Source organism: Schistocerca piceifrons, chromosome X (assembly GCF_021461385.2).
Source record: "Schistocerca piceifrons isolate TAMUIC-IGC-003096 chromosome X, iqSchPice1.1, whole genome shotgun sequence".
In the NCBI taxonomy this organism is placed as follows: domain Eukaryota; kingdom Metazoa; phylum Arthropoda; class Insecta; order Orthoptera; family Acrididae; genus Schistocerca; species Schistocerca piceifrons.
The window spans coordinates 951,422,277-951,446,493 of NC_060149.1; the positions used below are offsets into that span (position 1 = coordinate 951,422,277).

Consider the following 24,217-nt stretch of genomic DNA (forward strand, 5'->3'; position numbering starts at 1 on the left):
TTTACACAAAAACACAGGTTCTATCACTGTTGTTTTTCGTTCTATTTTGCTCTTATGTTTGCTATGACTTGTTAAGCAGAAATTTTCTTTCTATCTATAGAGTTACATTTGCTGTAATGTATCTTACCTGCATGTTGTTACTTCTTTCTTCTCACTGCTGCCCCAATCATGGCAAGCAAGTCATCCTCACTGCATTTGCTTCGTATTGCATCTCTGACACAACAGTTAAAACACCCGTTAAACAGTACCAGGCAATTACCACACAGTGAAATGTTGGTACACTAAAAAGGAAGAAAAACTTTGCAGAAATCTTCAACAGTAATCTTGTAGTCTGTAGTAGGCAACAGCAGGATAACAAACCCACTGGACAAGAATGGGAAAGTCATGATAGAAGTTACTTTTATTTTTATAAATAAACAGGTATCTTACAAAAATGCTCAAGAGTATACATAGGATCTTGGGCTGAAGAGGTGGAGCAGAAACCGACATTAGTTTTGTTGAAGAGGGAGTAGTGGAACACAGCACAATTTCTTGCAAAATGAAGCCGAATTTATTGATAAACTGTTAATTAATTGCCAAGCTCACTAATGTGACCATTTTACAACAGGTACTTACTGCTTGGAGTATATGTGAATTTTCAGGCTTGCCTGATAGATCTGTTGCAAAAACACTTTGGGTTCCCCACCAGATAACATTATGCAACTCCCTCCCTCAATATTTCTGTGACACAACATTTTGGCATCTTCAGGTGGTGGTGATTTCCACCATCACTGCTGCAAGATGCAACTGGCAATTTCCACGTGACAGCTTTGAAATTTATTATGTGGATGACTATGACCATCATATTTAGAATTCAGAGGATTTCATAGAATACCTGAAGATGCTTAAACTAGAACTTTCAGATCTTTTAGTTAGCTCAAATGTTATATCATTACTTACAAAAGTGCCCCTGCAGCCCTCATTAGAGATTATTAGCAGCAAGTTTGAGAAAGAAATTGTGGTGCTGATTAAACATGTGCATACCTCATCCTATTTCTTATGTAACACCAACTACTTTGATCAAGTGGACAGTGTTCCCATGGGAGACCCTCTATTTCCCTTAGTAAATATCCAACATTCCTCCTTCTGACAGAATGCTGAAGAGACATTTGTGGCGTGGCCCACATAATACACACATAATACAGACACTACCTATGTTCCTGCAGCATTTGCACTCACTCCATCTGAATATTCAGTTCACTGTTGAAGTACAATAAGATAGCAGCTTACCATTCCTGGATGTCACGGTTAGAAGAAAAGCTGACAGAACACTGGGGCATAGTCTCTACTGCAAACTGATACACGCAGAGTTATATTTGCGGTCCAAAAGTTGCCATCACCCTGCACAATGTGGTAGTGTCTTACACTCCCTGGCACATAGAGCACACGTGATCTCAGATACCGACAGTCTGCCTGGTGAACTGTAACACCTAAGAACAGTGTTCCAGCAGAATGTTTATTCTTGTAAACAGATTTGCAATGTGTTCTGAGCAAAGCAAGTTCAATGTAGGGATGTAAATGAAGATACTTAGACAAGCACTGCAAATGGCTTTCTTGCCATATTTCAGTGGCATGTTTTCAAAAATAGAAAGAATCGCTAAGAGAAACAGAATCAAGTGTGTTTTTCATCTACCAGCAAAACTAAGGAATTGTTTGGGTTCAGTTAAAGACAATCTTGACCTTAGAAAACACAGATCATATATAAGATCTGATGCCATTATGGGAAATCTTATATAGGGCAGACACCTCACATTGTGCAAGAACACTGTGTTCAACAGCGCTGACAAAAATGCCACCCAGTAAATTAGTGGTAGCAGAGCACTGCCTGAATACAGGGCACCACACGTTTCCCAAGAGGACTGAAATTTTATCCTCAGCATCATCACTCTAGGATTGTGTTTTTAAGAATGAGGCATGTATCCATACGGTGGGCAATCTTACCAACAGGAATATCGAATTTTGACTAAGCACTGCCCAGAATCCAGCACTGACTGCCATGAAATTAAAACAGTAGAAACCAGATCCTCCGATGTATGACCTGATGCAGCTCCTTGCAGAGAGCTAATTCAGCTTTTAACCACACGAGTGTCCAGAAGTGCAGTCATTGCCCACAACACATAAGCAGAAGGCTACTATGAATGGCATTTCCATCCAACTGGGAGTGCCTGTCCACACATTCGTACTCTTGCTTCTAGCCTGACAAATTTCAATTCTGCTGTGCGAATATCACCAGTCACATCTTGCAGCAGTGATGACAGGACCCACCACTACCTGAAGATGACGAACAGTTGTGTTGGTGAAATCTTGTGAGGCTTGCACAAAGTTATTCAGTGGCAAATCTGAGAAGGTTTGTATACATTATTTTTCTGTGATGCAGGTATTGTGCAGCAAAATGTGATAACTTTCTGCATTTGCCTTTTTATACATTTCAAAATACCCCAAAAATTGGTGATAAACACTGAACATATGACGTAACCAGATGACATACCCCACAGCATGTGCAGCAGTTGGGGCTGAGTGTAAAGGAATGATTGAGCAGTGCAATACTTTCATTTGAGCAAACAGAGCAAATTTCGAAAACATTTTGTAAATATGATCTGTTGTAAATGTAGATGTTACAAAATTATTGTCCCTGCTGTAATCAAGCAAAAGCAGTTCTGATTTTGTGTTCTTCGCTTCTGTCCCTTCTCTTTTTGTTTACAGACATTAGTTAGTAAAGAAAACATAGGTCATTTAATGGCAATGATGCTATTCTGAAGTTTATACTCATCTACTTGTTATGCAATATGGTAGGTTTTCATTGTACTGTACTTTGCAAGAAATCAAGGAAACTGCAAGACCGGTAAATAAAATAATAAACTTCAATATAAATACATAATTGTTTAACACAATGAAAAAATACTGCCTGCCAGATGCAAGACTCAAATCCTGAACACCATCACTAAAGTCGCACACATGTGTCCGTAGCCACAATGATACGAATACTTGACTTGGGTTGGGATGATCAAGTGTGACAGGCCGAGAGGCTCAACCACTGCAAGCATGGCACGGTCCATCATCTGGTGACATTTGTCATTCGCTTTTGACACATTTCCCAACATTTGTATCGTATCCAACATTTGTGATCCCATGTGTCTTGTATTAAATTACTTGTCTCAGGGTCATATACAGTGCTTTGGAGGCTTTTAAATGATAATACGCATCACCCTGTCTGTGTGTGTGTGTGTGTGTGTGTGTGTGTGTGTGTGTGTGTGTGTGTGTGTGTGTGTGTGTGTGTTTATATATATGAAACAAATGCTAACAAAGAGATAGAGGGCCTGGCCAGTACTTACCTCAGCTCAGTACAGCTGATAGATACACAAAACAGAACAGAAAATTGACGTATCCTAGCTTTCGGAACTTCGTTCCTTCATCAGGAAGGAGAGAGGGGAAAAAAGGGGAAGAAGGGAAAGTGGATTCAGTTATTCACAACCCAGGTTATGAAGCAACAGGGGAAAGGTAAACAGGAAGGGCAGCAAAGATGGAGGCATGGATGTCAGAGGGAAGCCAAGGTGGCTGTAATTACTGTGCCAGCTTCAAACCAAGGAGGATGAATACAGAAGTAAAGAGGCACATAGTATAAAGATAAACGCAACTGTGTAGGATGAAAAGATGCGTGAATGGCTAAAGAGGAAAGGGAAAGAGGAGAAGACTAAAGAGTAAATGGGAGTGAGGTTGGTTAACATATGTTCAGTCCAGGGGGATGGCGGGATGAAAGGATGTGTTGGAGTGCAAGTTCCCATCTCCGCTGTTCCGAGGTACTGGTGTTGGGTGGGAGAAGCCAAATGGCACATATGGTGTAGCAGGTTCCTAGGTCCTTAGAATTATGCTGGAGGGCATGCTCTGCTACTGGGTATTGGACATCTCCTAGGCGGACAGTTCGTCTGTGCCCATTCACGCGCTCAGCCAGTTTAGTTGTCGTCATACCAAAGTAAAAGGCTGTGCAGTGCAGGCATGTCAGCTGATAAATGACGTGTTGTCTCACATGTGGCCCTGCCTTGAGTTGTGTATGTTATACCAGTAGCGGGGCAGGAGTATTTGGTTGTGGGGGGATGCATGGGGCAGGTTTTCCATCGGAGTCGGTTACAGGGGTAGGAACCGCTGGGTAGAGAAGGTGGTCTGGGAATATTGTAGGGTTTGACAAGGATGTTACGGAGGTTAGGGGGTCAGCAAAAGGCAACTCTGGGTGGTGTGGGGAGAATATTGTCAAGGGATGATCTCACTTCAGGGCTTGACTTGAAAAATTCATATCCGTGGCAGAGTAATTAGTTGACGTATTCGAGGCCAGGATAATATTGGGTGAAAAGGGGGATGCTTCTGTGTGGTCTGGGGGTAGTAACATTGTTGTTGGGTGGGGAGGAATGTATTGCTTGGGAGATCTGTTTGTGGACAAGGTCTGCAGGATAGTTGTGGGAGAGGAAAGCACTGATATATAATATAATACAGGGAAACATTCCAAATGGGAAAAACATATCTAAAAACAAAGATGATGTAACATACCAAACGAAAGCATTGGTATGTTGATAGACACACAAACAAACACACACACAAAATTCAAGCTTTCGCAACCCACAGTTGCTTCATCAGGAAAGAGGGAAGGAGAGGGAAAGACGAAAGGATGTGGCTTTTAAGGGAGAGGGTAAGGAGTCATTCCAACCCCGGGAGCGGAAAGACTTACCTTAGGGGAGAAAAAGGACAGGTATACACTCACGCGCGCACACACACACACACACACACACACACACACACACACATATATTCATCCGCACATATACAGACACAAGCAGGGTATATGTGCGGATGGATATGTGTGTGTGTGTGTGTGTGTGTGTGTGTGTGTGTGTGTGTGTGTGTGGCATACTGATCTGAACTATGCAGCCTTCAAATGGAAGTTTTTTGATCACTCCTTATTTTGCACCCTGCCACCTTGGCAATATGTACCGCTAATCATCAGACAGACAACCTTCCTGCATGCTTTGAGCATTCCCTGGTGCTGTTCCGAACCAATGCTAATCTTTGTAACTGTGACGAGCAGTGTGCAGATTGCATGTTTGTATCCCACAAAGAGGTGACAGTTCCCAGTGGCATGAATGGTTACTGTTTATTGACTGTCACTGAGTTGGTGAGTCATTTGCTACATTGTGGCCCACCTGTTCACTGCTAAAGCCATGCTAGTCAGTGGTAACCCCTGTCAATGATATCCTGTTGCCCATAGCAGTTCACTCTGCTGATTGTGGTAGTGTTTTCCTTGAATAAATCTGCTCACAGTACACCTTTGACACTGTGGTACAAGAAAGCCCAATGACTACACACCCTTATAGAATAAGTGTCTCGAGCCATGGGTACCCACGATATGGCAGTGATAAAATCACCCTGTGATCAACTGTCACACTGCAGCTGTAAGCTGCACCTCCTTTTTCAGAATACTCAGGTTTATTAATTTGAAGTAAATCAGATCTTTTGAAGGAAGATTTAACAAAAAGAGCACATCCAGGAAAGGATGAAAGCATGTCTAATTAACTGGAACACAAAATTAATAATTAGTGGTGACAAAGATCCTCTGCAATAAAAAATAATGTCCACTGACTTCATGTATTAGTCTTCAAGTGACAGAATATATGTAACGGTGTCCTTCTTATTTACACTGATTAAACAATGTAAATTCCAGGTAGGAATATCAACAGTGCAGGGAAAGATAGATCACTATTTACCGTAAAGAAAATAAAGTTGCACACAGGCACAACACACAAGCAAGCACACTGTGTGCGCACGCACGCACGCACGCACACACAGAGAAAAAAAAACTGCCAAGTCCAGCAGCTAGGGGCAAGCTGCTGGAGTTGACAGTCATATGTGTGTGACATGTGCTTGCCTGTGTGTATGAATGTGTGTGTTTCTCTGTATCTCTTTTGCTGATGAAGGCTGTGGCCGAAAGCTTTGTGTAAGTGCCTTTTTAATTGTGCCTGTCTACAATGTAACATGTCTCCTTTACAGTAAGCAGCAATCTATGTTTTCCTATATTTTTCATTTACACAGATGTAATTAACAAATCAGAGTCTATTTATTCCAGAGAAGTGACAGTTTGTTCATGACAGTTCAGCACAAATCTGATTTTTTATATACAGCAAGGCTACCTATAAATTATTCTGTGTGCCAGTGTTCATGCTGACTATAGGGATTCACACTGATCATGTGTAATTTGACATCTGGTCCTGTAAACTTACTTCTGCTCAACGTGAAAAATTCTCCAATCCACGTTTTGTAATTAACCTTAACATATCAAATAATGCACCCTTCAATATAACTGCTTATTGTCCACTTCCCATCACTCTATTCCCACTGTCAACCCAGCTGACCTCTACTTCTAATCCAAAAGCCATGGTTGACTCAATGTTTGCTATTGCAAGCTATTGCAACACAAAAGTGCCAGAGGCACCAGTAATGATATATAATTAAAAATACTAGAAAGTAAGGCTCACCGGTTAGTTCATGCTAAGACAAACACTACAAGTGTCTAAGACACTGCGCTCTCACACAAGTACGAGGTCTGAATACATTCCAGTTACGATACACTAAACTATTTCATTCACGGTGGCAATATACATACTCTCTCCCCAATAAACAGAATAGTTATAACTCAATTGTTCACAAGTGTATATTATGACTCTTGCCACAGCTATGCAGTCAGTATGCCACAGGCGTGCCATAGAAAGGGATCAGGTTCAATTCCTTGTAGAGCCGGGAAATTCTGCTCGGTGGACAGACTGGAATAGGGTACACACTGCTTGTAGTTCCAGCTGAGGAGCTACTCAAGTGAGAAGTAGTGTCTTCAACTTCTGGAAGTTGATAACAGCCTGGAGAGTTGTATACTGACCCCCTAACTCTCCATAGATATATAGTAGAGGACATCTCTCGAAGAGCATTGCGTGGTCTTCTGGGCCCAATGCAGAGTTCCTTTATCAATGTATATTGTATATCACCACTTGTACACACTCATCAGCACAGTACCATATTGTCTCTTCACGTGGCAAATTTTTATTCCCTTATTTCCAGATAAACATTTTTCCTCTTCTTCTTCTTTTTTTTTTTTTTTTTTTTTTTTAACTATCATTACTTGTACCACACATATTCCACACAGTTTATGCTCACTCCTTCAATGATACTGCCCAACCTTCTCTAGTGTGCGAGTTGTCCCTGCTTTCCTGCGTGTTTGTTGGTTTAAACACCCTTGTTTCAGAAGAGAGTGACAGCTTAGATACAGTCTTGTCAACATTTTGTATTTTTATTTAGCAATTATTGTTTGAGCCTTATAGGCGAATGTCACAAGATATTGTCAACCACTGCATTCACTAGATTGGAATGGGGTTCATGGTAACTTATCAATTCATTTTTTAAGTTGCTGTTATCTTTTTCATCCTATCTTGGACTAGCTTTTCCATATTCCCACTCTATTTTACGTAGTCAAACAGTTATCTGCCCTTGCAAACTTGCTCCTTTACTACCAAGTTAACTAATACTGGGCAGCCTAACAGAAGTTCCAATATCCAGTCTTTCACCACAGTTCACCTACACACACTTTTCACTCACTGATTTTCTTTTTTCAATGTCATAAATATTTTGCTTTCACAGACTGCTGTGCTTTGAACATAAAATTGTAGGAACATCTGCCTCACATGTCAGTTTTTTTTTTTTTTTATTTATTAAAGAATATGTTCCTTGCTTATTCCTATCTGCTTCTGATACATTTCCATTCTCACTTTTATTTTGTTTTGATCCATTTCTTTTTTCTTTGATAGACAAGTCAAACAACAATGGCAATATGTTGCAGCCCTCTGTGTTTCACCCTACTTACTACAAACTTACTTTTCTTAGCTTCCAATTTCATTAGTCATTTGGTTTCTAAGATATTTAAATTAATTGTTTGACCCTGTATTTTTATATCTTATTTTACCTTCGGTTGATAAAGGATTTCTGTTATGCTCACAAAGAGAGAGCTGATTCTTCCCACCCCCTACCCCCCTTACCTTGTCCTGAAACAAACTTATCGCCAAGTATCTTGCAGTTTTTTCCCTATTATTAATCTCTTAGTCTAGTCATCAATTTAAAAGTGTCAGTTGTTGGTCCCATTGTCTAATAATTTGTACATTTATACACATGAAGTTCCAATTTTTATTTGGAACATATAGACTCTGATAATCATGAATCACAGTTCAAAGGGCTCTGGGCATTATGGGACTTAACATCTGAGCCAAGGCAGGATTCAAACCTGCGACCGTAGCAGTCGCGCGGTTCTGGACTGAAGCGTCTAGAACCGCTCGGCAACGGTGGCTGGCGAATCATAGTTACCATCACATGGACAGAAATACTGTGTTAACTTTATTACAACCAAGGGACATAGCTAAAAATGTCTTTACATAATTTCCAGTCCTGATTACTTTCCTTTAATTTAATCTCACAAATAGGTTAGTGTAACATGATGTTGACAGAGGCAAATTATATATACTCACAAATTATTTAGCTAGAGGTATCTGGTTTGTATGTCTGGGAGGGAGGAGGGTGCAAGCTGAAACCTTCAAGAAAAGATTACTCATTTCATACCTGCTGGATTTAACTGCAGTTTATCTCTTCCATATACCAACCACATACCTAATGTGCATGGCAAACAGTTTAAAGTATTATTCTATACTCAGCATTTGGAACTATCAGTTCCTTCATGAGATAGGAAAGAGGGATAAGTTCCTGAAGGTCTGAAAGGTCACTCGGACTCCACGACTAATGTGAGGACAAGAGGAACGAATGTGTCTATAAGAAGTTTTGGAATTTCACCTCTTGAACGTAAAATACTGATCAGTCTGTCAGTCTTCTAGTAATTTTATGGTTTCCTCACATGAAATTTCACTTGGACACGATTATTCTATGTTTCATCACTCACCTGAGAGATATCTCTGAATTCCCAAAGAGACACACCTCCAAATTGCCATCAGCTGTTATCCGTAAACGGTTGCACGTGCCACAGAAGTGTTCACTCATTGAGGTAATAAATCCCACACATCCCTTGAAGCCCAGGACATGGTATGCCTGTTAAAAGAAATTGTAAGAAAATAGCTACTGCTGTTGTGAAAATACTATAAATGTGTTGCTCACCAAGTGGAGGAAGGAGAAAACGTGCATTAAGGGGAGTTTGAACACCCTATCCTGACAATGTTAAATTTAGTGACTTAACTTCCCCGTATTTCAGGAACAACTGTAGCCATTGACAAGAAACTTTTACAGCACATTAAACTATATGTTCTGAGTCTTACAATAATTGCATTTCAGCCACTGCTTTTGGAAATACAATTTTTTAATTACACATTTAAAATTTTGTGTACTTTTTTGTATGTTATTCTAAATAATTTTATTTATACATAACATTATGTTTTTCTTTTAGTTAAGAAGACTCAGGATACGTATGTTATTACTCCCTGAAAATTTGAATTCGCTACTCGAAGTAGTTTCTGAGATTTAGGGAAAAATGCAAGAGAAAATGTAAATTTTCAGGAAGAGTTTTTAAAGTTTTAATAGACTGTAACTCAATATATGCTTAACATTTTATTTTTAATCACTCAGAAGCACCCTGCACCATACTGTATATCATCCTCTTGATCTTTTTTAAGTTTTTTCTTGTTTTCTTCTTTCTGGACTCCGTAGTGGCCAACTGTGCTGCATACTTTGCTTTACCAATGCAAACCTTGTCCATCCATTCAAATTCTCTGATGCAGTTTGCTCCAGAATTAATTCCCATATGTTGTAGCACTTTCACGCTACCAATGTTGCCATCATTAAAAGCAATAACAGCATAACTGACCCCCACTTTAGTGTCTTCATTACGAGAAAATCATTTTTTGGTCTACATCTACATCTACATCCATACTCCTCAAGCCACCTGACGGTGTAGGGTACCTTGAGTACCTCTATTGGTTCTCCCTTCTATTCCAGTCTCGTATTGTTTGTGGAAAGAAGGATTGTCGGAATGCCTCTGTGCGGGCTCTAATCTCTCTCATTTTATCCTCATGGTCTCTTCGCGGGATATACGTAAGAAGGAGCAATATACTGCTTGACTCCTCGGTGAAGGTATGTTCTCGAAACTTCAACAAAAGCCCATACCGAGCTACTGAGCATCTCTTCTGCAGTGTCTTCCACTGGAGTTTATCTAACATCTCTGTAACGCTTTCGCGATTACTAAATGATCCTATAACGAAGCATGCTGCTCTCTGTTGGATCTTGTCTATCCCTTCTATCAACCCTATCTGGTACGGATCCCACACTGCTGAGCAGTATTCAAACAGTGGGCGAACAAGTGTACTGTAACCTAATTCCTTTGTTTTCGGATTGCATTTCCTTAGGATTCTTCCAACGAATCTCAGTCTGGCATCTGATTTACCGACGATCAACTTTATATGATCATTCCATTTTAAATCACTCCTAATGCATACTCCCAGATAATTTATGGAATTAACTGCTTCCAATTGCTGACCTGCTATATTGTAGCTAAATGATATGGGATCTTTCTTTCTATGTATTCGCAGCACATTACACTTGTCTACATTGAGATTCAATTGCCATTCCCTGCACCATGCATCAATTCGCTGCAGATCATCCTGCATTTCAGTACAATTTTCCATTGTTGCAACCTCTCGATATACCACAGCATCCTCCGCAAAAAGCCTCAGTGAACTTCCGATGTCATTCACAAGGTCATTTATGTACGTTGTGAATAGCAACTGTCCTACGACACGCCCCTGCAGCACACCTGAAATCACTCTTACTTCGGAAGACTTCTCTCCATTGAGAATGACATGCTGCGTTCTGTTATCTAGCAACTCTTCAATCCAATCACATAATTGGTCTGATAGTCCATATGCTCTTACTTTGTTCATTAAACGATTGCGGGGAACTGTATCGAACGCCTTGCGGATGTCAAGAAACACAGCATCTATTTGGGAACCCGTGTCTATGGCCCTCTGAGTCTCGTGGACGAATAGCGCGAGCTGGGTTTCACACGATCGTCTTTTTCGAAACCCATGCTGATTCCTACAGAGTAGATTTCTAGTTTACAGAAAAGTCATAATACTCGAACATAATACATGTTCTAAAATTCTACAACTGATCGACGTTAGAGATATAGGTCTATAGTTCTGCACTTCTGTTCGACGTCCCTTCTTGAAAAAGGGGGTGACCTGTGCCCTTTTCCAATTCTTTGGAACGCTATGCTCTTGTAGAGACCTACGGTACACTGCTGCAAGAAGGGGGACGAGTTCCTTCGCATACTCTGTGTAAAACTGAACTGGTATCCCATAAGGTCCAGCGGCCTTTCCTCTTTTGAGTGATTTTTATTGTTTCTTTATCCCTCTGTCATCTATTTCAATATCTACCATTTTGTCATCTGTGTGACAATCTAGAGAAGGAACTACAGTGCAGTCTTCCTCTGTGAAACAGCTTTGGAAAAAGACATTTAGTATTTCGGCCTTTAGTCCATCATCCTCTGTTTCAGTACCTTTTTGGTCACAGAGTGTCTGGACATTTTGTTTTGATCCACCTACCGCTTTGACATAAGAGCAAAATTTCTTAGGATTTTCTGCCAAGTCAGTACATAGAACTTTACTTTCGAATTCATTTAACGCCCCTCGCATGGCCCTCCTCACATTACATTTCGCCTCACGTAATTTTTGTTTGTCTGCAAGGTGTTGGCTATGTTTATGTTTGCTGTGAAGTTCCCTTTGCTTCCGCAGCAGTTTTCTAACTCGGTTGTTGTACCACGCTGGCTCTTTTCCATCTCTTACGATCTTGCTTGGCACATACTCATCTAATGCATATTGTACGATGGTCTTAAACTTTGTCCACTGATCCTCAACACAATCTGTACTTAAAACAAAACTTTTGTGTTGAGCCGTCAGGTACTCTGAAATCTGATTTTTGTCACTTTTGCTAACCAGAAAAATCTTCGTACCTTTTTTAATATTTCTATTTACGGCTGAAATCATTGATGCAGTAACCACTTTATGATAGCTGATTCCCTGTTCTGCGTTAACTGTTTCAAATAATTCAGGTCTGTTTGTCACTAGAAGGTCTAATATGTTATCGCCACGAGTCGGTTCTCTGTTTAACTGCTCAAGGTAGTTTTCAGATAAAGCTCTTAAAAAATTTCACTGGATTCTTTGCCCCTGCCATCCGTTATGAAAGTTTGAATCTCCCAGTCTATATCCGGCAAATTAAAATCTCCACCCAGAACTATAACATGATGGGCAAATCTACTCGAAATATTTTCCAAATTATCCTTCAGGTGCTCAGCCACAACAGCTGCTGAGCCAGGGGGCCTATAGAGACATCCAATTACCATGTCTGAGCCTGCTTTAACCGTGACCTTCACCCAAATTATTTCACATTTCGGATCTCCGTCAATTTCTTTTGATACTATTGCACTTCTTATCACTTTAAACATGCCTCCCCCTTCACTGTCCAGCCTGTCTCTGAGGTATACATTCCAATCTGAGTTTAGAATTTATTAATGTTTACATCTGGTTTCAGACAGCTTTCTGTCCCTAGTACTACGTGGGCATTGTGACCGTTTATTAATCAGAGCAGTTCTGGGACCTTTCTATAGATGCTCCTGCAGTTTACTATTAGCACATTAATATTGTTATTCCCTGTTGCATTTTGTCTACTTCTACCTTGCCGCATCTCAGGAGGTGTCTTGTTGGGCCTAGGGAGGGAATTCTCTAACCTAAAAAACCCACATGTGCACTCCACACATACTCCGCTACCCTTGTAGCTGCTTCCTGCATGTAGTGCACGCGTGACCTATTCAGGGGGACCCTACTTTTCTCCACCCGATAGCGGAGGTCGAGAAATTTGCACCCCAAATCTCCACAGAATCGTCTGAGCCCCTGGTTTAAGCCTTCCACTCGGCTCCAAACCAGAGGACCACTATCGGTTCTGGGAACGATACTACAAATAGTTAGCTCAGATTCCACCCCGCGAGGCTTTCCGCCTTCACCAACTCCGCTAACCACCTGTACGAACTGAGGATGACCTCTGAACCCAGACGGCAGGAGTCATTGGTGCCGACATGAGCAACAATTTGCAGTCGGGTGCACCCAGTGCTCTCTATCACTGCCGGCACGGCCTCCTCCACATCTCGGATGAGACCCCTGGCAAGCAGACAGAGTGAACACTGACCTTCTTCCCCGACCTTTCCGCTATTTCCCTAAGGGGCTCCATCACCCGCCTAACGTTGGAGCTCCCAATAACTAATAAACCCCTCCCCCCATGTGCCTGCTCGGATCTTGCTGAAGGAGTGGCCACATGTCCACTCACAGGCAGAATGGGCGATGCCACACGGCCAGCCTCCACACTGACCCTCCGCCTCGTGCGCCGCGAATGCCGCTGAACCCGCCACTCCCCTTGGGAAGAGGGTGGCCCAACCGCACCCGGTACCCACAAAGATGTTTCGACAGAAGGGTCAGTGGGTGAAGCATGTAACACCTGGGGTGTACCATGCAACGCACCAGACTCCCCACTGCCGCTACACTCCAAGGCAACAGCCTGAAGAAGGCTAACCGCGGCCATCAACACGTTCAGCTGTTCGCGAACAGTGGCCAGCTCCTCCTGTGTCCGTACACAGCAGTCACACATCCTATCCATACTAAGAAATCAATTTACTGTAGAGAGTTAATCAACTTATAACTGGACTGCTAATTCACTAAAGGCGGCTGATAGTTGACTAAACTGTGGTTACTAGACACTTCCTGTAGAAAACAATGAAAATAGCACTACCTGTCTCTGGACTGTATTCAAAACAAACACTAGCACTACTGGCACTATGGCTGACTAAACGGACTCTCTCTGACTGTATTCAAAACAAACACAAAATCTATGGAACACTATTACTAGCACTCGACAATTAAAGCTTCCTAAAAGCAAAAACACACGGAAGAAGAAGTGACAAGTAAGAAAAATAGAGTTAAAACTTAAACTAGCGTAGCTCACTGCACAGCAGACGTGACGCAGACGGCAGTTACGATGACACTGACACTATAAGATTATTGAACGACTCATTGGGATTTTGAGTCTGACAATGCAGACACTTCAATAATTCAGGATTGCCAGGTCTCTGTAAACAGGTTTTATGATATCCACAACTGCTGCTGGGATAGAATGTTTATGGCTGTATGACCTGTTTGAGTACTGGGCATTGCGGTAATTGCACCATGAACCAGATCCAGGAGGGCAAAGATGGTGTACTGGTTTATCATCAGCTGACAGTCTCTGGAAGAAGGTAGCCCATACTGCCTGCTTCATTTTCAACAAATCCTCAGTATTATTTCTAATGGCAATCTCATAATACTGTTGTAGTTCATCAATCATTTTGTCTGTCAGCCTGCTTCTTATGGTCTTACCACCTGAAAGTTTCTTGTCTCTCAAACTTTGTTTCAACTTCCTCAATCTGGTACCCATCCTCTTCTGGACATGACCAACACGTTCCATTTCTGTGATAAGCTTCTCACCATAAGGCTGAGTGGCTACTACACTGTTATATGCATTTGAGTCTGCCTAACCTAGGAACTTAGTGTAACACACTCGCCTTTAGTTTACAGATCGATTATAAATTTCAACAGCTGCACAGGCCTCCGTACGACTAGTTGTCCTTCATAATTTCTGTCACAGATATGCCCTTCTTCATTCCCTGATTTATACTTATAACAATGTTTGGTTAAAATCTGGAAATCTATTAGCTTTCCAGTATCCACACTGGTCACTGTAGCAACAGAATTCTTAGAACTGCAGCTGCGCTTCTACCAAGTGCCCCAAAAGCTACTGATATGTCAATCATACCATCGTTTATTTCAGCAGCTTCATTTGCAGCACACTTAATTGACTCACATGCAGCTGATTTCACAGCAGCTCCAATAAATCCTGCATACTTGTCCATTTTACAAAGTGGGCGTGGCATATACATCATGACACACATTGTTTCTGCTGCAGTGTGTCCTTTGCCAATAGCTCTCAATCCATAAAACAACCTAACATTTATTTCAAAATAATTATCTTTACACTTATCAGAATTCCAAAATGAATGAGTATATTTGCAACTGGCAGAATTAATGATAAGTTTCCTGGCTTGTCCATTTGATACCTCAATGTCTTCATGTAAACTAACTGGCCCTCCACATACATACAGCACACACATTCACATAACATCCCTATTAGGATGTGTAAATGTATCAGAATATAACCTAACCTACCGTTTACATGAGGTTTGTTTTGAGATAACTGTGTTATCACTATGTTTCATTTTAATCTTCGAAGCACTAATGGGTGTTTCGCTAGATACTCATGAGTTTGCCAGTATTTCATTGTCTGTAACTTCACACACCACATGCTGAACACAATGTTTCTCTTTATTCAAAAATTTATTACCATGAAACCCACATTTCTTAAAAACACTTCATTTTGGAGTCATACTTTTTGAGAAATTTACCAGTCTATTCGTCACTTTTCCTCGGAAAAACGTTAGCACTTCGATATACAAAGCATGTTTATACTATGAAAAGATACGATCCTATTTTTGACACTGCTACCAATACAAACACATAACTTAACCTTCATAACACAGCAATCCACAGCTTTCTACAGGATGGTCCATTGATAGTGACCGGGCCAAATATCTCACGAAATAAGCCTCAAATGAAAAAACTACAAAGAACGAAATTCGTCTAGCTTGAAGGGAGAAATCAGATGGCGCTATGGTTGGCCTGCTAGATGGCACTGCCATAGGTCAAACTCATATCAACTGCATTTTTTAAAAATAGGAATCCCCATTTTTTTATTAGATATTCATGTAGTACGTAAAGAAATATGAATGTTTTAGCTGGACCACTTTTTTTGCTTTGTGATAGATGGGGCTGTAATAGTCAAAAATGGTTCAAATGGCTCTGAGCACTATGGGACTTAACTTCTGAGGTCATCAGTCCCCTAGAACTTAGAACTACTTAAACCTAACTAACCTAAGGACATCACACACATCCATGCCCGAGGCAGGATTCGAACCTGCGACCGTAGCGGTCGCGCATTTCCAGACTGTAGTGCCTAGCACCGCTCGGCCACTCCAGCCAGCTGCTGTAATAGTCACAAACATGTAAGTATGTGGTATCACATAACATTCCGCCAGTGCGGACGGGATTTGCTTCATGATACATTACCCGTGTTAAAATGGACTGTTTACCAATTGTGGAAAAGGTCGATATCGTGTTGATGTATGGCTATTGTGATCAAAATGCCCAAGGGGCATGTGCTATGTATGCTGCTCGGTATCCTGGATGACATCATCGAAGTGTCCGGACCATTCGCCGGATAGTTACATTATTTAAGGAAACAGGAAGTGTCCAGCCTCATGTGAAACACCAACCACGACCTGCAACAAATGATGATGCCCTAGTAGGTGTTTTAGCTGCTGGGGCAGCTAATCCACATATCAGTAGCAGACAAATTGCGCAAGAATTGGGAATCTCAAAAACGTCAGTGTTGAGAATGCTACATCAACATCGATTGCACCCGTACCATATTTCTATGCACCAGGAATTGCATGGCGATGACATTGAACGTCATGTACAGTTCCGCCACAGGGCACAAGAGAAATTACGGGACGATGAAAGATTTTTTGCATGTGTTCTATTTAGCGATGAAGCATCATTCACCAACAGCAGTAACCTAAACCACCATAATATGCACTATTGGCCAACGGAAAATCTACAATGGCAGTGACAAGTGGAACAGCAGCGACCTTGGCAGGTTAATGTATGGTGTGGCATTAAGGGAGGAAGGATAATTGGCCCCCATTTTATCGATGGCAATCTAAATGGTGCAATGTATGCTGATTTCCTGCGTAATGTTCTACCAATGTTACTACAAGATGTTTCACTGCATGACAGAATGGCGATGTATTTCCAACATGATGGATGTCCGGCACATAGTTTGCGTGCGGTTGAAGCAGTATTGAATAGCATATTTCATGACAGGTGGATTGGTCATCAAAGCACCATACCATGGCTCGCACATTCACCGGATCTGACGTCCCCAGATTTCTTTCTGTGGGGAAAGTTGAAGGATATTTGCTATCATGATCCACCGACAATGCCTGACAACATGCGTCAGTGCATTGTCAATGCATGTGCGAACATTACGGAAGGCGAACTACTCACTGTTGAGAGGAATGTCATTACATGTATTGCCAAAGGCATTGAGGTTGACAGACATCATTTTGAGCATTTATTGCATTAATGTGGTATTTACAGGTAATCACGCCGTAACAGCATGCGTTCTTAGAAATGATAAGTTCACAAAGGTACATGTATCACATTGGAACAACCGAAATAAAATGTTCAAATGTACCTACAATCTGTATTTTAATTTAAAAAACCTACCTGTTACCAACTGTTCGTCTAAAATTATGAGACATATGTTTGTGACTATTACAGTGCCATCTATCACAAAGCGAAGAAAGTGGTCCAAGTAAAACATTCATATTTTTTTACGTATTACACGAATATGTAATAAAAAATGAAGTTCCTATTTAAAAAAACACAGTTGATATCAATTTGATCTATGGCAGCGCCTTATAGCAGGCCAACCATTGCGCCAGCTGGTTTCCCCTTTCGAGCTAGACAAATTTCGTTCTTTGTAGTTTTTTCATTTGACACTTATTTCGTGAGATATTTGCCCCGGTCACGATCAATGGACTACCCTGTATATAAAAAATTACCGATTTTATTAGGTCTTGAAGTAATGCATGTAAAAGTTTTAACATTTTCAACTGGTGTAGATTATATTTTAGAAAATAAAATAAAATACTTCCCACGCAAGTTTATAAGTAATATACATTTCATTTTATTTGGAAAATTGCAAATTTTATAATCAGATAAAAACCCGAAAAAAAGAACAAGAATGTTTTCCCCTTCTAACTCCCCTTAAAGTTACGGAAATGTGCTAGCTTTCGGAGCCAGTGGCTTCTTCTTCTGGCAGAAACAATGAAGGGGAAGGAAAAGGGAAGTAAGAAAAGGATTGTCAAGGTTTAGGAAATGGGGAGAGTTGCAGAAAAGCTGCAGAGAAACCCAGGCCAGGACAGACTTACTGAATGGGATGAGAAATATGTAACTAAACCAGTCCATCTCTCATACCACCAGCAGATGTGAAGTATTCTTGTGATTGGTAGTAAGCCATAAACATTAAATTATTTTCAATGTATGTTCATATGTAATACTTCACGTACCTTTGAGGTATCATTGGGCCCATTGGGAAGAGGATCAAAACCAGGCCACTGCTTTCTAATTATTTGGAGCATTTCACTAAATGAGACCATCTTCCCATCATTCCATTTGTTGCCGCTGAAAGGCATGTACTCGATAAATCTTACATCAACATTTTACTCTTTTGTTAACTCCACAAAACTGCACACTTCATCTTCATTAAAATCTCACATTAAAACACAATTCATCTGTGGAAGAAAGACACCATTAAAAACTTGGTATCAGATAAAGCTTGGTTTACACAGAGTTTGAAAGACTTTTCGATAGGCAACTCATCCTACTCTATAGATGAATATCTTAACAGTGGCTGTTAGGCCAGCTTAAATAAGAATGTCTGTTAGATTTCAGTTCTGAGAGCACTTTGTCATAACAGTCAAGATTATGTACTTTTTGTTTGATAAATTTATTAATAGTGCATAACAATGTTTCAGTCTGACAGCGTATCAATTCTGAAAATATTAACTGTTCCAGTTTGTATTGTATTCACCTAGTTTGACAATCTCCTGACAAATGATCAGGGTATTCAAATGTTTTATATTTTTTATGTTATACTTTCTGGCATGTTACTCACCCATGAGAATCATCTCATGTTTTGGGTCTTGGAACAAAAGCTGAATCTAATCTAATCTAACCTACAAAATAATGGTTCTACAAGTCTGTTGTTATATTTGTATACCTCACTGATTCTGTTAAATTAATCTTTTTCTCTCTTTTTAGAGAATGTGGGAATTTATCTTAGCATGCCAAGCTGTTAACCTTCTTAACAATTTACGAAAATTAAACTACATACATCTCCAATCTTTTTCCCCACTCCAACGCACACATCTTTTGCTGAAGGTATTATTTTAACTATTACATTAAATTATGAAGCTTTCTTGAAACTGTGCTGCCATTTGTGAAACAACTTTAAAAGTGTTCTCAAGATAAAAGGTCTTCACAAAAAGAGCATTCAGTATCTGTGCAGGTGGTAACACTGACAGCCTTCATATAAACAAGCCCAAATGGTAGAACATCCTTATTTACACACACACGCAATGGTAGAAAAAAGGAAAAGAGCACACCTTTCATTCAAGCATTGAATATATAAACTGATGAGACAAAACACTATGACCTCCTGTTTGATAATGTGTTTGTCCACTGTTGGAACACAATACAGCAGTGATTTTGTGTGGGACAAGTTCAACAAATTTCAGGTATGTTCCCAGCATTATGTGAGGTATGTTCCCAGCATTATGCAGCACCGCATGTCTAAGCACAGGTCATGTAATTCCCATAAATTGGAGATCAGTGGTTTCTGGGTGCAGAACTGGTATCTGATAGCATCGCAGATGTATTCCATCAGATTCAGAAGGGGTGAATTTGATTCTGGCCTCGTGACACTGAAAGTCATATTGTTGAAACACGTCACCTTCATTAGGGACAGGGTGCGGACAGTGCACAATAATGTTCACACAGAACAAAGCTGTTATGGAGCCTTCAGTTACTACCACAGGACGCACAGAAGACCAGGTGAATGTCCTCCATAGCATAATATTGCTCCCACTGGCCTACGTCCGTAGCAAAGTGCACCTTTCAAGCACCAATTCACTCTGTTGACAGTGTATGTGCACAAAACCGCCAAGCAGGTGTAATGCGAAACATGAATGATTCAACCAGATGACACATTTCTATTGATTCACTGCCCAATCTCAATGCTCCTGAGCCACAGAAATTGTAATTCAACAGTGTTGTCAACATGGGAACATACAGGGGTTGTCTGCAGCAGAGCCCTATGTTTAACAATGTGCAATGAATGGTGTGCTCTGAAATACTCGTGCTTCCACCAGCACTGTGTCATCAGACCTGCCACAGAAATTAGCTTTCTCAGCCAAATGTCATCTTTTTTAAAGGAACCATCCCAGAATTTGTCTTAAATCATTTAGGGAAATCGAGGAAAAGCCAAATTTTGGTGGCCCGATGGGACTCGGGTCCGTTGTCCTCTTGAAGGCAAGTCCACTGTATGACCACTGTGGTGGCATGACCTAGTCTTAATTAAGCCAGAAAATCCTGGGAAATGCTGACATACTTATTGATTTAAGATATAACAATTTAAAACAATCCTTTCATGAATTTCACTACAATTTTCTGCTCTTTTGAAAAAAAATTTCTTTTGACTGTTTTGATATTGTTTAGTATGTTTAAATAATGATGGCAGTCTCTATAAAAGGGCAGTTTGACTTTTAAGTTTAGTTATACTGTTTTAAACTACATCCTTCATCTATTTGTCCACACAGAAGTGCTATAGGATATAACTTGAAGACTATGGTGAGGTGGTGGGGGACAGTCATGTGTTGAGAAGGTGGTGCTGCCAGAAATGAAGTGTGACACTGCATACAGGGAGAATAAAAATACTCTATTCCATATTCATCTACAATCTAATTCTGGCCCCCATATGGTTTTACTTTTCTCCAATAAGAAAAAAGAAATTGTCAGTAACTGTCTTTATAAGGTCTTAAAAGGAAACCAACAATAGAAAATCTAGGCTGGAATAATGACCATATTATAAAAAAGATATATTGCTATTCACAGTATACAGGAGATGTTAGGTCACAGACAAGCACAACAAAAAGACTACTAAACACGTAAGCTTTCGATCAGAAAGTCTTCTTCCAAAGTGGACAAAACACACACACACACACACACACACATGACCGTTGTTTCTCCCATGATGCGCAGTTGCTCCCAGTCTGGCCCTAGCAGCCAGAGACAGTGGTCATGTATGTGTGATTTGCATTTGCGCGCATGTGTGTGTGTGTGTGTGTGTGTGTGTGTGTGTGTGTGTGTGTTTGTGTGTGTGTGTGTGTGTGTGCATTACTTCTGCAAACCTTTCAGAAAGGACACGGTATGCATTTCATTCAGCAAGATGAGTAATAAACAATATTAGCAATACTGCATCAAACGTGTTCACTTTCATCTTTGGATTAAACATTCAATATCAGAGAGTACAGAATTTGGCAGAATCAAATTTTGGGGATATGTGGAACTGGGACAGTGGCATATTTTTCACCCATTCAACAAACTAAGCACTGCTGATTGCTACTTTTATTGTGTCTGCTGCTGCAATGCATATATGAAACTGTAAGTGCAGCATCTATGATGGAATAAAATGTTATACGAATGAAACAAACTCTCGTTCAGAACATGTTCTCTCATACACAGTCTATTATTTGGTTCTTGTTGATCATTATCAAAGAAAGCAGCAGTGTAAGTAACAAGAAATAGTAGTCTCTTGCCACTGTTTCGCTAATGAGACGATTTCTCTCTCTTTTCTTCTTTCACAAAGAAAAAGGAGCCACAATTGCACTTTGTGTGCCAGTTACTTTCCAATACATTGGCACCAGCCGATCTTATTTAAGAATACTCAACTTTCGTAGCCATACAGCACATCCTTTGCTTCCTGGCCTAAATCCAAGTTAACTCCCAGCCCCCCTGCCTCCCCCCCCCCCCACACACACGCCACTCCCCCCCTCTCCCCCCCCAAATCAGCTAGTTGTGTGCTGTTATCTCACGTCACACCCTAGTCTATGAGTGCCCAGCTGTCTGTCGCCTGACCCCTCTACCTGCACCCCTAACTAGCCCACAGATGGCTCCCCACTCTCCCACGAGCCACTAAATGCTTCCCTCCAAACCCCTCCCATCTCTCTCCATCTCTCACATTGCCTCAACCCACCCCATCCTACCCCACTCTAAAGCCCCACCTCACTCCAGAACACTCACCGTGGGCCAGTAAAGAGCTGGCAGTTGAGCGACCACAGCATAAGGAGACATGCATGCGCATGTGAGAATGTGTGTGTGTGTGTGTGTGAGTGTGCGCGCACGCGTGCGCGCGCACGCATGTTTTCCCTACAGCTAGAAAAAGAAAGTGCATTCTGGAAGCTCGCCAAGCAACGTACCTTTGTTTGGAAGGTAGAAGGCGAGGTACTGGTGGAAGTAAAGCTGTGAGGACGGGTCGTGAGTCGTGCATGGATAGCTCAGATGGTAGAGCACTTGCCCACGAACGGCAAAGGTCCCAAGTTCGACTCTTGGTCCAGCACACGGTGTTTATCTGCCAGGAAGTTTCATATCAGTGCACACTCCACTGCACAGTGAAAATCTCATTCTACATACCTTTTGTTCGTGTGCCTATCGATGAGACAGTGCTTCTGCCTTTTGGTGAGCCATCTCCTTTATTCCTAAATAATTTGTAATTTTCAACAGAAACCTTCCATACGTTATTATTGCATCCTACATTACAGTATGCAATTTCCACAATATGTGGTCATCTGTGAATATAATGGGGTTAACAACTGTAGGAGACCAAAAACTGACTGCAGTAAGCAAGTTCAAATTACTGTACGCTGCAGTAGTTATGCAGAGGTGAAGAGGGTCACACAGGATAGGCTAGCATGGGCAACTCCATGAAACCAATCTTCAGATGGAAGATCACAACAATAAAAACATTTGATTCAGCATACACCAGACTCCAAACAGCGTACACAACCTGTATGCTCAGAAACACAGAAAATCATATTGGTTCCATCAGCAGGAAACTTCAGCCAGTAATTGATATGGAACACTGTGTCGATTTTGTTCATTAATAAAACCCAAAACTGGGGAGTAATAAGAGAGTATTGTTGTAACTTCTTATCAACCTGGTTACCAAAATACATATTAAGAAGACTGGTAAAGTGTTATTTTAAAGGGGTCACTCCAAAGCACCACGAAAGTATTTGAGCAATGTATAACATTAGAGAATCAGTGCGCAATATTGAAAGCCTATTTACATTATCTATATCTGCATGACTAGTCTGTAATTCACAATTAAATGCTGGCAGAGGGTTCAGAGAACCACCCTCAACCTATTTATCTACCATTCCACTCCCCTACAGCATTTGAGGAAAACCAAACACTTCAATATTTCCGTACAAGCTCTGATTTCTCTTATTTTATTACAAGATCATTTCTCTCTATATAAGAGGGCTCTAACAAAATATTTTCACATTCGGAGGAGAAAGTTGATGATTGAAATTTTAAGAACCTGCTCCAGCAAAATGCTTTTGCTTTAATGACTGCCACCCCAATTCACATGCGATATCTGTGGCATGCACTTTCCTGTTTCCCAATAATACAAAATGAGCTGCCCTTCTTTGAACTTTTAAATGATGTCCTCTGTCAGTCCTATCTGGTAAGGATCCCACACCATGCAGAATGCTCCAAAAGAGGACAGACAAGTATAGTTGTAGATAGTCTCTTTAGTAATCCTAATCTTCTAAATGTTTTACTATTAAATCACAGTCTTTTGTTTGCTTTCTCACCGCATTATCTATATGAGCATTCCAATTTAAGTTATCTGTAAATGTAATTCCTAAGTATTCAGTAGACTTCACAGCCTTTAGATCTGCGTGAATTATCATGTAACCAAAATTTAGTAGATGCCTTTTACTACTCATGCGGATGACATAACAATTTTTATTACTACTTTTTGCATCATATGGATAGGTAGCCTAAATCATTTTGCAGTTCATTTTGATCATCGGATCACTTTACAAGACAGTAAATGATTTGCAAGACTGTAAATGATAGCATCATCTAAGAGGACTGCTCAGATCCTCTCTTAAATTGTTAACGTAGATCAGCAACAGCAGGTGGTCTATAACACTTCCTTGAGGAATGTCAGATATCACTTCTGTTTTACTTGACGATTTTCCATCAATTACTATGAACTGTGACCTTTCTGACAGGAAACCACACATCCAGTTGCACAACTGAGACAATAC

The 24,217-nt window shown here is 40.7% G+C and overlaps 1 protein-coding gene across 1 annotated transcript; it reads right to left on the reverse strand.

Annotated features, from left to right (window-relative positions):
* Positions 1 to 137: 137 nt before the first annotated feature.
* On the reverse strand, positions 138 to 18,511 carry LOC124721151 (molybdenum cofactor biosynthesis protein 1-like). Its single transcript, XM_047245971.1, has 3 exons — positions 18,386 to 18,511; positions 9,011 to 9,156; positions 138 to 213 (listed from the first exon to the last, which is right to left on the reverse strand). The coding sequence occupies exons 1-3, from the start codon at positions 18,509 to 18,511 to the stop codon at positions 138 to 140; spliced, it is 348 nt and encodes a 115-aa protein (XP_047101927.1).
* Between the last annotated feature and the right edge of the window lie 5,706 nt (positions 18,512 to 24,217).

Coding starts and splice junctions, on each gene's coding strand:
- LOC124721151 (XM_047245971.1), bottom strand. CDS start 18,511: ATGCCTTTCAGCGGCAACAAATGGAATGATGGGAAGATGGTCTCATTT. Junction 9,157..18,385: donor GGCCCAATGATACCTCAAAG/GTACGTGAAGTA, acceptor TTCTTTTAACAG/GCATACCATGTCCTGGGCTT. Junction 214..9,010: donor AATTCAGAGATATCTCTCAG/GTGAGTGATGAA, acceptor CTGTTGTGTCAG/AGATGCAATACGAAGCAAAT.